The sequence below is a fragment of the Myxozyma melibiosi genome, assembly GCF_037950935.1.
Source record: "Myxozyma melibiosi strain Phaff 52-87 chromosome Unknown BZA70scaffold_11, whole genome shotgun sequence".
Taxonomy (NCBI): domain Eukaryota; kingdom Fungi; phylum Ascomycota; class Lipomycetes; order Lipomycetales; family Lipomycetaceae; genus Myxozyma; species Myxozyma melibiosi.
Window position 1 is genome coordinate 206,735 of NW_027042925.1, and position 12,975 is coordinate 219,709.

Below are 12,975 nucleotides of genomic sequence, written 5' to 3' on the forward strand. Positions count from 1 at the left end.
TATTGGTTTGGTATCTGTATTATGATATTCCAAAGTGTTCACTTAAAAGACAAGAAACAAAGAAATATTATGCTCTTAACAATAACGCCAACTCGTAAATACTAAATACCCTGCTCTATGACTACTCCTCCTACTCTAAGCCGCCCGTCTCCTCGTCCCATCATGCGTAGACGACCTCCCAACCGTCGACGTCCGCGGCAACCCATTCATCGAACCCATCGACATCCGCCTCGTCACGCGCTCCTCCGCATCCTTATCCTTCTCCACAATCTTCTGACTCGGCAGCAAGATCGCGCGGTCGAGCGCATACGGCAACCCACGATGCCGCCCGCGCAGCATCATCGCGATGATCACCAACTTACTAATCGTCGTGAATTGCGCGCAGAACGAGGTGTTGGTGCCCGGATACCCGAGCGAGAGCCCGACGGTGCCGTACGCGCTCACGACTTCGAAAAGGACCGAAAACACAGTGAAATCGTACCGGTCCCGGTCCTGGATCTTGCCGCCTTCGCAGATGCAAATCACAAACAGACCCAGGAAAATATACCACAGGTCGAACGACAGCTGCCGCCGCAGATGATTAGCCACGAACGACGACCGCTGCCGCTTCCGCCGTCGCCGCTTCGCGTTATCCCGAACCGTCTTCATCGATAATCGACCAAAGCTCTTCCGACGCTCCTGTAGCCCGTTCCCTTTCTCTCCAGTCGCAGTGCGACCCTCGCTGTTATTACCGCTCGACAGATTCGTCGCCGTCGCCACCGTCGACCGCCGCTGCATCCCAGAGCTATGGCCTTGACTGTTCGACACCTCGTTCTCGACTATATCATCAAGCGCGCCACCGGCATACGTCTCCGACGAATTCTCGTTCCCTTCGAAATCATACCCGTCGTCTTCCGCGCCTGACTCGTCGTCACTCGGCGACCCGTAAATCCCCAGCGACTGCTCTTCGTACACGTTCGTCCGACGCACACTGATCGCAATAGGCATGACGGAGATGTACATCATCACCAGGTAACTAACCTGCACCGCCGGATGCAGTTTACTCAGATCAACAACCGCCAGTCCCGCAGTTCGCGTCGAAAACGCCTGAAACAATCCATCCAGCACCTTCTGCCCACCGCTCCATCCACTAAAAATGCTATTGTCGAGATCAAGAATCACAAAGAGAATCAAATCCACGCCGTTCAGAATCACGAGCACTGCAAAGAGCCACCACGTCGGTCCAGAAGGGAAGAGAAGCGTAAAGCACCGGCGAGGATGTTCCAGCAAAAACTGCAGCGACTCTTTCGTCCGCGATCCAGGCGGGAATACCTTATGCAGCATCCAGATAATCAATCGCAGCATACACGGGAACCCAGTATTTCCAATCACAATCAGAAAACTCATCAGCAAAAGCGGGAAAACCGCGTCCTGGAACTCGATCAACGATGTCGGAATAATAGTAAACCCAACATCCATAAACGTCGACGTAGCCATGAACGCTCCCCACCACGCAGAGTTCTGGGTATACCCTTCCACAATCTTTCGGTAGTACTTGCGTCCTTGGATCCAGGGAATCAAGCATATATTCGCCAGAATCCAGAATCCAAAGAAATAAGCCACAAGCACAACCGCAAGCGTTCGCAGCGCCTGATACTCGATCCCACCCAACTCCGCACGCTGATCGTCCGTCAGCCCGATGAACTTTGAGTTTCGCGCAACAGTCGGTTCGTACGACAGATACGGCAACTGTCCGATCGACCGCCGGGAATACGTCGACCGCGTGGGCGAGTTATCTTTCCGCCGTGACAGTGTCCGCGAGATAATGCGCTCTACGCGATCCATGGTCGCGCTGCGGTTGAAGAAAAACTCAGAGATCGAGCTGTGTCGTTTGCCTAATCGGCTCGTTGCTGGTCCTGCTCCTGAACTAGTAGGTGCACGCGCGCTGTGAAACTGGCGGCCTCGGGGCGCGTCGATCGTGATTGCTCGCTTGGTGATTTTGGGGATATTTGCCGGACTCACGCTACTACTCCGGATATCATTTTCTTCTTCTTCGATCCTTGCTGCGTTTGTGGGTCCAATCACATGAGACCGCGTAGGTCTTAGAACATTGTCCCGCAGGTCATCGTCCTCGTCATCCATATCCGCACTGCTCCGTCTCCGCAATTCAAAGGACTCGCCACGTATATGCGAGCTCGGTCCAAAAGATCCACTGCGCCGATGCCCACCACGCTCATGACTCCCGGATCTTCCAAGCAGATACCGACGGCCATGGCCCACGATTGGCGATAGCGCGAAATGAATATCGGGCATGCCTCGTCTTTTCGCTTCTTCCTCTGCGCGCTGGGCTTCGAGCTCTTGTTCACGAGGCGACTTGATTACGAGTGCAGGACCGGTGTCTTCGAGATACTTGTACGAACGGGGGGAAGGAAGGTCGCCGAATCGAATGTCGCGGTCGCGGGTGATATCGGCCAGCGTCTTCTTTGGCTTTGCATCCAGAGAGGTGTGTTGATTTTCGCCATCAAAAGCTATAATGTGTCAGTACGACCTGAAAACGTCTTACAAACAACAAAAAGAAAACATACAGTGCGAAGTACCACCACTCCCAGAACTCTCGCCCTGCTCGGAATCATCCTCGTCAAAGACAACGGCATGCTCCTCTTCAGAGTCAGAGTCTCTAAACCTGTTTGAAAAGTCATAAGGTCGATCGCTAGCATCAGAATCATCTCGAATAACCCTTCCGGTAGCCCGTCTCGCTCCCACATTTTCCATATCATGAAGTCCGCCGTTGCCATTCATCGCCATAGCTCGTTTGTGGCCTTCGTCGTCGTCATCGTCGTCGTCGTCGCTCGCGTTGTGATGGAACCCTTTATATCCAGGAAAATTCTGTTCCGTCATTTTCTCTGAGCTCAGAATAACAATCGGCCGTCCCGCGACACCTTGCTCGAGATCGGCTGAATCGTCGACGATGCCAAACGTTTTCGCTTTACGGATGCGATGCTGGATGCGTGAGCGCATTGCGATATCGGTGACGGCCTTTTCGAACCAGTATAGTCTGACAAAGACTAGAAAGGCGTGGATTGAGATTGGGTTCGTGAAGGTGGGGATGATGTATAGGACAGCTTGCTGCCATGATGTGAGATTATTGATGTCGACGGTGTTTAGGCCCGACTGTGTTGATGCACCGGCTGCAAGAATGAGAGAGTCGATGTATGGGATATTGCGCTCAGGGTAGATTAAGATTGATCCCACGATAGACCACATCACGATGTAGATAGCTTGAAGACGCGTTAGTTGGCGCATAAGTAGTTGATAGCAGGGAGGTGCGCATACCATGGAATAGGATAAAGCGAGGCTTGAACGCAGAATATCCGATCTCGAGAAGAATCTCCCCGAGACGCCTAAACCTCTGACCGAGACCCATTGTCAAATTCAGAGGCAAGCGTAATCTTCAAAGGAGAGGTTAGCAAATGTGAAAGGAGAGTAGGTGACTAGCTGAAAGGAGACAGATCCAAGAGATTGATATACCTTGTGTGCAATCACAGGACTGAAGAGTGTATATCGCTATATGGAAAACATAGTTGCAGAATGCAAAGCAAAGTGATCTCGAAGAGTACAGTCAAGATAGTGAATAAACAAGGGCGAACCACAGGAAGCAGGAAATGAAAAGAGAGGTGTTTAACGGTGTGGTTGGGTTCACCGCTGGGAGAGGCGCAGAACTCGATTTGTTAGCGATGTGCGGCTTCTGTTTTCCTTTTCTGAGAAATCGAAAATCATCAAAAAAAAAAAAAAAAAAACCAAAAATCCATCGGCGACGTCCAAATCAGACGGAGCACAGGCCACGTTTGCAGCCAAACAATCCGCTGCTTGTTTGCCAAAAAGTTGAATGTTTATCAGTCGCTGCTTTCATCTTTGAGCGGTTTTTGTTTGTTTGTTTGTGGAAATGTCAACTAATCATCCCTGGTTTGTTTCGGCTGGCTTCCGAACCCTTGTAATCCGCATTCCTTTCTTATCTCGTGGAATATACGCCCTTGACGCGTGTTATGCCATCGTGTTTCGGATCCTCATTGTTTGGCCACTCCTTTTATCTTGCTCACTAGTCATCAACAGCATTTATCTTAGTAAGAGCACTGAGTAGGAGCAACAAAAAAAAATGCAAAAAGTGAATGATTCGACCCAGGATCGAACTGGGGACGTTCTGCGTGTTAAGCAGATGCCATAACCGACTAGACCATCGAACCAATCTTGACAAAAAAGATTTGCGCGGTTCAATATAAGGTGATCAAGTAACCTTGCATTTGTTAGAAAAAGAGAAGTTATTACCACGAAGTATTAGTTGTATGGGCTGTATGCAGATCCTATAAAGTGATACGCTACAGGGCTATGGATCAGACGAGCAGACAGGCAAGGCCGAGACGGCAATGCTTGGTCATTCTACGCTATCCTGACAGCCCGCCCAGAACGGCAGAACCGGTGCAATCCGAGGCACGACTACTTCGACCCGCTCATTCCCCAAAGGTAAACAAACAAGATAAGAGCCGTAGATCACAAACGAGCTGGTCCAGCGGAGAACGAGCAGGCTCGGCGCACGTGTTTTTGTCGAGTGCTGGGACGATTGGCTGCGGCGTGCACGCGACCTGTCGATTGGGAGTTTGCACGCGCCAATCAGCTCGCCCGACGCGCGCACACGCGATCACTCGAGTTTGCCAACCTGCCCCCGAGGTTGGTGCAGCCTGGGGAGGACCGGCTTCCGGTCAAGGGTACTTAAGTATCTGGTTTTCTGTCTTCTGTTCCGTTCTGTTTGCTCATTCTGTGCCTCTATCCTTCCTGCTGTCCTGCTCTTGATCTTCTCCACCATATCCATCATGGGCGCGTCAAAATCTCCCTCTACTACCGCAATGATCACTCCGCCGCCCTCGGCTGACATCATCCCCCGCGATCCTCTCGGTGTCACCGACATATCCTCCCTCTTGCTGCCTCCTGCTTTCACTGTTGATGCCGTCAAGCCAGAGGATGTCGACAGCGCGCGGACAAAGGTCTCCACTCGATCCGCAAAGTCCGCAAAGCTGCCCCCGCCGCCGATGCGGTCGCGGCGCATAATTGAGATGCAACCCGTTCTCCCCAAACCCGTCAAGACAATCACAAAGACCACCGGCAGCGCGGCCGCCCCCACCAGCTCCTCCGCGACCGCGTTTACATCTCCCGCCGCCATCACACCCGCCGGCCCCGCCGCCGCGCCGAAATCGAAGCGCAACGCAAACGGCACGACAGCCGCGACCCGCAAGACCGCGCGCAAGATCGCGCACTCGGCGATCGAGCGGCGGAGACGGTCAAAGATGAACGAGGAGTTTGAGTCCTTGCGGAATATGGTCCCCGCGTGCCGCGTCGCGTCGCAGACGCACGGCGAGGCAAGCTTACACAAGCTTGGAATCTTGCAGGCTACTGTCGAGTATCTGCGCTACCTCGAAGGCTGCATCGGGCAGCTGCAGTCGAGGGTTGAGTGTCTTGAAGCTGGTGGTGATACTGAGGATAAAGTAAGCCTGGACGAAGCTCCGTCCGGTATCAAAGCGATGGAGGACGAACTCTCGGACGACGACGAAGAAGAAGAGGACGAGGACGAGAACCAAGCTGCTAGACTTCCGAGCCCCGTTCAGTCACTTTTTCATCACTCCTCTGTCTCGAGCAGCAGCTCGTACGCGGACGAGGTGGAGATGGAGGAAGCGGGCAAGGAAGTTAGTCGTACGCTGTTGATGCTGCGACAAGTCAGCGATCCCTCTGTTCCCAGTCTCGCCAGCGGCGGTCGTGGTATCCGGGTGTGTGACTTGTTGGGTTAGCCTTCTAAATTTTTGTTTCGAGCATGTTTTAAAGTGGAGCCTTCTGTTCTGGGTGGCCGGTCGGAGTCATTTTGTTTTCTCGTTTGTCTCTTGTTTTTGGTTTTGGATCGTTTAAGAAATATGCAGTATAAATCTGAATTCAGTTTAACTGTAATATATACCAAATATGAAATTTTTATACTAAACAGAAAAAGAAACTCCGTAAACACCATCGAAACGCATATATCAACTCACTAGTCTACTAAATCTTTGCAGTACCCTCTTCCTCCGGCACAACGACTCCCATGATATTGTACCTCTGCGAGAAATACGAAAACCAATCATCAAGCACACCCAGCTCGTTAGGTTCTAGTCCCTCGGTGGTAGGAATTGCGTGTTCAGGCTTCAGACTACTCTTCGCCAGCCCGTGCGAGCCGTCTTTGCCTGCGAATATGGAGTACGAACCGCCCGGGCCGTAGACTTCCTTCTTTGGGGTTACGTCAAAGACTGTGCCTTTGACTGCGACGTAGATCGAGGGGTTTTGGACGCCTATCGACAGACGAGCGAGAACGTTAGTAAATCCTCGATTTTTATTCCACTGATCCTCCACGCCTCGGCTTGTATATCGTCTGCAGGAAAAATTTGTTGCATACCGTCATATTTTCGTAATTCAGACGGTGTGAATTTCGTGTCTTTTGGCTCGTCGAGCGTGACTGGTTCTTTGGGTGCGAATCTCGGGGCCATCTCGATTTGATTGAATAATTTCGAATATTCTATGCCTCCTCTTTTGTCTTTGTTGATGATTCGATCGAAGTTAGTTCTCTGTGCTTTGTCCTTTCTTCTTGGAGTTAAGAAAAGATGTGTATGAGACTAGAGTGGTATACAGTCAAGATACTGGTGTGGATCTGAGTGAGGGTAATTGAGAAGGTAGATGACGCGAGAACCGAGAAGACTCGTAAAATTGAATGCGGGGAGAACAAGGAAACCCTAAAGCTCTTTCATATGATTTCAGACTGACTACAAACCAATATTCCGAATTTCATTGGCCTGTTTTGTATTTGCCCTCAGCTTCTGTATATTCAACCAAATACTCTTCTATATCTCTCAACAGAACAACAAACCACTCGACAATGGACCACCTCACCCCCTCCGACAAAAACCATCCAGGCGACCCCAAAAAGCGCAAACTCTTCAAACGTCTCCGTCGCGAACTCGGTTTCTTCCTCGGCCTCCTCTTCAGTCTCTTCCAATTCATCCTGCACGCGCTCGCCAGCTTTCTACGTAAATTCAAAAAGGGATCCGAGGTTCAGCTACGCTTGGTGCTGGCTATGCCTCGTGCGCTAGGACTGGCTTCGTGGATGGAGTTCTTCGTCGATGGGGTGAAGGAGATGGCTAGTGATCTGTGATGGTTTCATTTTTTGTGGTCTGTTTCTTCAACTGTTCTGTTTCTTCTCTGTCCTGGATCAATTTACGGAATCAGCAAGCTCGTACCTACACTCTATAGCCGAATATTAATACCATCGCCAAATCCCTAGCCTCTAATTCCACACCAAACCAAACAAGGGAATCCATGTGCCTCAGACTTGCCTTTCCATCCTCATGCCCCGACCTGTGTTTCCGGGATTTCCATTGCTAGCTGCTATCTGTTTATCCGCAGAGCCTTGCCTCTTTCCTGCTGCTTCGCTTATGTGATCTTTTAGACGGGTAGTAGAATAGACCGTTATCCAAGCCAAGATGGTTTTTAAAGAGACCGCTCTAAACTCACACACGTCTATCCCATCCACCGCGTAACAAAGAAACATATAGCGAAGCGCTCGAAATAGAGAAACAAAGAAGCACGCGAACGACACAGACAACTCACTAGATGGACTCCTATTTTGACAAAAGAAAATAAAGATGCGGTGGTCTTTTTTCTTTGAACGGTAAACACAGTGGGTGTAGGAAGTATCTGTTTTCATCATCACAGGCACATAGCATATTCCATCGTTTGGGTCGAATGAAATGAGAGGTGGCGATCTTGACGACAGTAGTGAGCTCCAGTCGACAAGCTGAAGGAGTTTCGCACGGGATATTTGAAGAGATTGAACTTTTGGATGATGAGCTAGTATCTCAGCGGCATGCAAAAAGTAACAAAATCACAAAGAAACAGCAAGTACAACAACCCAAAAAAAATGCAAACCCAATAAAAATACAGAAAAGGCCAAAAGAAAGAACAAATCTCAAAAACGTTCTATTTGAAGGTATCAGTACCTTTAACTTTCCCAGTTCCAACCTCCATCTTTGCCGACCGCGCACCAAACTGAATCGCTCGCTTGCTTTCCTCCGCAACCTGCGGCAGACCAACTTTGCGCGCGTACTGGCGGATTAGGTATTTGCCTGTGATGGACGTAGTGATACTGCCATCGTCTGCTGTGGTGTTTGATGCGCGCATTTTGTAGTTTAGTGGACAGGAGAGCGAGAAGTTGACGAAATCTTCGTCGAGGAATGGGTAACGAAGCTGTGCGTACACACCATCAGCAAAAGCTCAGATAATTCACAATATTCACTTTACTCACCTCTTTTCCCCAACACGCACCAACGCGGTCGTCCCGCCCTAGATTCCGCTCATGCAATCTCCCAAAGTCAAGAGCCAGCTCAGCAGCCAGCGACTGGTACCCCTGCCGACGGAAACCAGCCGTATGTCTTGAATACCCCGCGTACAACTCATCCGCCCCCAGACCGGAGAATAAGACCCTGCTAGGTGTAGAGTACTCCTTCGCGAGGTCGAGGTCAGCGTCGGTGGCGGCAGATGAGGCGACTACGCGTCCGACACCGCGAGCCGCGAAAAAGAAAGCCAGGGCGATTGAGAAATCCATGACACTTGTCTTTGGATACATCAGCTCTGCGACCTGCGACTTGTACTCCTGCACCAACGCAAACGGAACGTCAATCTCCACAAAGCGCAGCACGCACTGCGCATTCGCAAATCCCGGCGCACCAAGCAATTCTTCGAAACTGCGGCGGCCGAGGAGTCGGTCTGGCGTAGCGTAGCCGCCGCCTGTACGCGGGTTTTCAAACGCGACGTTGAGAAGATCGATGGTGGTGTGATGGTCGTGCAGGATCGTGGTTAGGATCTGGGTTAGCACAGTGCAGTCTATGCCGCCTGAGAAAAGAACGGCGTAGTTGGAGTGGGCGGTTTGGTTGATTGCCAGTACGCGTCTTTTGACAGCTGCGTGAAGAGATGATTCGAATTGTGAAAGAAACGAGGAGTTATCGTCATCACTGACAGAAACGCTTGGATTTATCTCTGGGTATGGATAGATCAGACACGGCTGATCAGTCAGATCATCGCTTGCGTGCCTCCAAGGAAAACTCGTCACCGGCATTCCCACAGCCGACAAATCGATCTTGTAAACCGATCCCCCAGGGACCTCAATCCAGTCCTTGCAAAGCTCGGCATCAAACGGAGCAACACTAGACAGCGCCAGCTCTCCCGGCACAGTCTGGTTCATAAGCAAACTGCGTCGTCCGATACAGTCTCGAGCCCACCAAACGCAGCGTTCGACAGCGTCGTAATACACAAACGCGTACTCGCCGCGCAGACACTGCACAGTTTTCAGGACTCCAAATTCTTCAAATAAGTGCATCACAACCGACGTATCGTTCCTACTGCTGCACACAGTACTGCAGCCCGCCTCGTCAAGCTCAGTCTCGTCGACCAGCAGATCGCGTCCTCGTCCTTCCAGCTCGCCTGCAACATCGTAGATCTCGCCATTGAACTGCAAAACACTCGACGTTGTAGCAGACTGCAAAGGTTGGACGGTCAGCGGATCGCGCATCGAGAGCACGGTAGAGAAAAACGTCAGCTTGCATTGTTCAGAAAGCTGGACGACGACCTGATTCGAGCAGTCAGGGCCTCGACATCGCAGCGCATCGTAGATCCTCTCGAGCTGGGGTTTGGCTAGAAACGCGTCACGGCCATCTTGCACTATGCTGAAAAATATACCGCACATGCTATATTATTCTGTGCTCCATATCTGTTCTGCGAGCAAATAAAAAACAGACAGAATCTTCAATACTTTGACGATGTGGAAATTTTGTCACCGGAAGCCCAATACGTCAGCGTACAAACCTTATCTCGACACTGTTTCCTCGTCTTGTTATCAACCTAATTGCGCTTCGTTCGCACGTATTTCACCATTACCATTCAACATTCATCAGCCCGACGACAACAAACACCCAGTCTGGACTTTCGAACGGCTTATGCAAAGCAGACAAGCGCAGATAATTCCTTTCTTGAACAAATAGAGGAGAGCAAGTGCTCGTCGCCAGCAGACTCCACTCATCTCGTCATTTTTTTGTTGGTCAACATCCGGGTTCCCGCGATTCTACAGCGAAAGCAGTAATGTCTTCCGCCCCGGAGATGGAAACACCTGCGCCGGCTTTGAATGAGGTTGAAGGCGACATTCATGCTGATAAAGAGTCTGAAGATGCTGCGCCGGCGGCAGCGGCGGTCGCGGACGAGCAGGAGGAGCAGGTGGTAGCGAGTTCAAAGGAAGAAGCTGCGGAATCTTCCGAATTGGCCGAGATCACTCCCGCTCCTATCCCAATTGTTCCCGCTGCAAAGAAGAGGTGTGTATGATGATGATTTTGGCTTATTATTGCTGCTCTACTAACGCTGCTCGACCAGTCTTCTCGATAGCGACCAGGCCGAAATGGTCCCACTTGCCGCTTCCTCCTCATCCTCATCATCAACACCACCCAACCCCGTGCCAACCTCTCAAACACCCCCGCTCGCGGCCCCTCAACCAATCGTCGGTACCGGAATCAGCAGCAATACGAACGGCAGCGCCGCGCTACTCAAAAGAGGCGGCGAGCTGGTGAACAACATGGGCCCTGCCCTGCAGAGCATCCTCGAGCAATTCGATCCTCTGTCGCTCGTCGCCAACGCAAATCACCCCGACAACCGGCCGCCGGTGTCGCGCTCGAGCAGTGGCGGGTCTTCTGCGAGTAGGCTGTCGAGGTCGTCCAGTGCCGCGTCGCTCATGTCGCGGTTTCAGAAATCGGCTACGGGTGCAGCGGGAGATGGTGCGGGAAAATCACACACAGCACTTCCTCCACGCACCTCGTCTCGGAAAGGATCAGCAAGTTCCTCGTCGACTAATCTCAAATCCTCAGAACAAACCTCAGAACCCGCTCCCGCATCATCATCACAAACACAGTCAACAACCGAGGCTCAAGACGACAAGCAAGGCCAATCTCTCCCCAAGCCCGAAGACCAGCCCGTCGAACTCCCGTTCGATTTCCAACGCTTTCTCAATCAGCTACGAGTAAAAGGCGCCGACCCGCTATCGCGATACCTCAAGAGTTTCCTGCACGAGTTTGGAAAACGCTCGTGGACGGTTCGGGAGCAGGTTAAGATCGTGCAGGATTTCCAAAACTTCATCGCGCCAAGGATACCGCTCTACCCGCCGTTCAACAACTTGCCGGAAACAGAGGTTGCCAACGCGCTCGAGGGAATGGAGAAGCTGATTATGAACCGTCTATACTCTCAAACATTCTCGCCCGAGATCCCGCGGGCGCGGAGAACGTTTAGTCACGAGGAGGATTTGCTGCGCGACCGTGTTCTCGAGGAGAAGATGGGGATCTGGTCATGGATCGAGCCCGAGCACCTAGACGTCGAGAAAAGCATCATCGACAGCGGCGAGCGCTTTATTCTTCTCGCGCAGGACGAGCTGCTCAAGATCACCAATTACCGCGCGCCGCGAGATAAAGTCATCTGCATCCTCAACTGCTGCAAAGTGATTTTCGGTCTTTTGCGGCAGACAAAGACGGAGGAGTCGGCGGACAAGTTCCTGCCGATTCTGATTTACGTGGTGATCAAAGCGCAGCCGAAGCATCTGACGTCGAACGTGCAGTACATTATGAGGTTCCGGAATCCGGATAAGTTGAATGGCGAGGCTGGGTATTATCTGTCATCACTGCAGGGCGCGATCAGTTTTATCGAGAGTCTGGATCGGAGTGCGCTCAACATTACAGACGAGGAGTTTGACGAGTAAGTTTCCAACTTTTGTGAGTCTCCTCGAGCTGAAAAAAGTATTAACACAAGCTTCCTGCAGACGAGTTACGCAATCAGTAGCGCGGATTCAAGAAAAAGAAAGCAAAGCAGGCGAATCAGTACCCAACCCACCCCGCCTCCGCTCATCAGTCTCGAGCGGCAGCTCAACAGCCCCCACCACCACCACCACCACCACCTCAAGCAGCGGCGACCTTCCCACCCCCGCAGCAGCAACCCAACTCCAATCAACATCAACCCCCCCTCTCAGCAGCCGTCCGGAGTCCCCTCCATCGCGCCCATTCTCGCCCGCTGACGTAGCAGGCGTTGCGTCGGACGTGGCGTCGCAGGTGCATGAGGCGCTGAGCGCGACATTCACGGCGCCGTTCAAGCAGTTTTCGAAACTGTTTGACACAGATGAAGAGACCACCGCCGGTGGACAGCAGCAACCGACGATGATGCGACGTACGCGGACAGTGCTTGCCAACGCGCGCAGGAGCTCCGTCCCGCCTGCTCCACGCGCAACCTCCGTCTCCGGCTCCGTACCCGCGCGCACGGAAACCGCATCGGCCACCACGACGACCCACAACAACACAGACCTGTCCTCCCACCGACGAAGCATGATGGCGAGCGTACCTCACAGCAAATCAACGACGACCACACACCAACGCACGTTCTCGACCGCCTCGACGATGCTGGATCCGAGCGACGTAGCGGCGCGGCAGGAATCGATCGAGAACGCGGAGGCGCGCCGGATCGAGCTGGAGTCGCATGCGCAGACGCTCGAGACTTTGCATCAGATGTTTCCGAACCTGGATAAGGACGTGATCGAGGACGTGGTCTCGCAGAAACATGGGCGGATCGGAGCTGCTATTGACGCGTGTTTGTCGCTTCAGGATGATTAGGTTTACAGGATGTGTTTGCGTTGGGGAAGTTGTGCAGAGCGGTGAGAGTTTTTGTTGTGCATTTATGTGGGTTTTGGGAGATTTGTGGGAGATTGTATGTTTAGGTCACACTTGAAGTCGTATGGTTAGAGTGTCGAAAATAAAATTGTGAATAAGCAAACAGTGGATGTATACAATGCTTTCAGATAGCGATAAATAAATAGATTTAGAAGCAATCAAGACAGACAGGTACGAGATCAGCGAG

The 12,975-nt window shown here is 51.8% G+C and overlaps 6 protein-coding genes and 1 non-coding gene across 7 annotated transcripts; 3 read left to right on the forward strand and 4 right to left on the reverse strand.

The window, feature by feature from the left end:
* Positions 1-135: 135 nt before the first annotated feature.
* Positions 136-3,757, reverse strand: BZA70DRAFT_259886 (cation transport protein-domain-containing protein; the record flags this gene model as incomplete). The annotated part of the gene is made up of 5 exons (XM_064910870.1): positions 3,508-3,757; positions 3,313-3,428; positions 2,565-3,257; positions 760-2,507; positions 136-621 (listed from the first exon to the last, which is right to left on the reverse strand). The coding sequence occupies exons 2-5, from the start codon at positions 3,401-3,403 to the stop codon at positions 136-138; spliced, it is 3,018 nt and encodes a 1,005-aa protein (XP_064766584.1). The 5' UTR covers positions 3,404-3,428; positions 3,508-3,757.
* A 389-nt stretch (positions 3,758-4,146) lies between these two features.
* Positions 4,147-4,220, reverse strand: BZA70DRAFT_t79. The gene has a single exon. It is a non-coding gene; the product is annotated as a tRNA-Val (tRNA).
* Positions 4,221-4,696: 476 nt separating this feature from the next.
* On the forward strand, positions 4,697-6,009 carry BZA70DRAFT_282724 (uncharacterized protein). Its single transcript, XM_064913332.1, has one exon. The coding sequence runs from the start codon at positions 4,845-4,847 to the stop codon at positions 5,811-5,813; it is 969 nt and encodes a 322-aa protein (XP_064766585.1). The 5' UTR covers positions 4,697-4,844; the 3' UTR covers positions 5,814-6,009.
* BZA70DRAFT_67340 (cytochrome b5-like heme/steroid binding domain-containing protein) lies at positions 6,006-6,646 on the reverse strand. The gene is made up of 2 exons (XM_064915320.1): positions 6,446-6,646; positions 6,006-6,341 (listed from the first exon to the last, which is right to left on the reverse strand). The coding sequence occupies exons 1-2, from the start codon at positions 6,534-6,536 to the stop codon at positions 6,055-6,057; spliced, it is 378 nt and encodes a 125-aa protein (XP_064766586.1). The 5' UTR covers positions 6,537-6,646; the 3' UTR covers positions 6,006-6,054.
* A 276-nt stretch (positions 6,647-6,922) lies between these two features.
* BZA70DRAFT_291140 (uncharacterized protein) lies at positions 6,923-7,198 on the forward strand (the record flags this gene model as incomplete). The annotated part of the gene is made up of 2 exons (XM_064914274.1): positions 6,923-7,073; positions 7,137-7,198. The coding sequence occupies 2 exons, from the start codon at positions 6,923-6,925 to the stop codon at positions 7,196-7,198; spliced, it is 213 nt and encodes a 70-aa protein (XP_064766587.1).
* Positions 7,199-7,887: 689 nt separating this feature from the next.
* On the reverse strand, positions 7,888-9,866 carry BZA70DRAFT_67337 (asparagine synthetase domain-containing protein 1). Its single transcript, XM_064915319.1, has 2 exons — positions 8,348-9,866; positions 7,888-8,289 (listed from the first exon to the last, which is right to left on the reverse strand). The coding sequence occupies exons 1-2, from the start codon at positions 9,782-9,784 to the stop codon at positions 8,023-8,025; spliced, it is 1,704 nt and encodes a 567-aa protein (XP_064766588.1). The 5' UTR covers positions 9,785-9,866; the 3' UTR covers positions 7,888-8,022.
* Positions 9,867-9,958: 92 nt separating this feature from the next.
* On the forward strand, positions 9,959-12,945 carry BZA70DRAFT_312217 (uncharacterized protein). Its single transcript, XM_064914978.1, has 3 exons — positions 9,959-10,403; positions 10,462-11,826; positions 11,891-12,945. Exons 1-3 carry the CDS (start codon positions 10,177-10,179, stop codon positions 12,729-12,731), a joined length of 2,433 nt encoding a protein of 810 aa, XP_064766589.1. The 5' UTR covers positions 9,959-10,176; the 3' UTR covers positions 12,732-12,945.
* Positions 12,946-12,975: the final 30 nt, after the last annotated feature.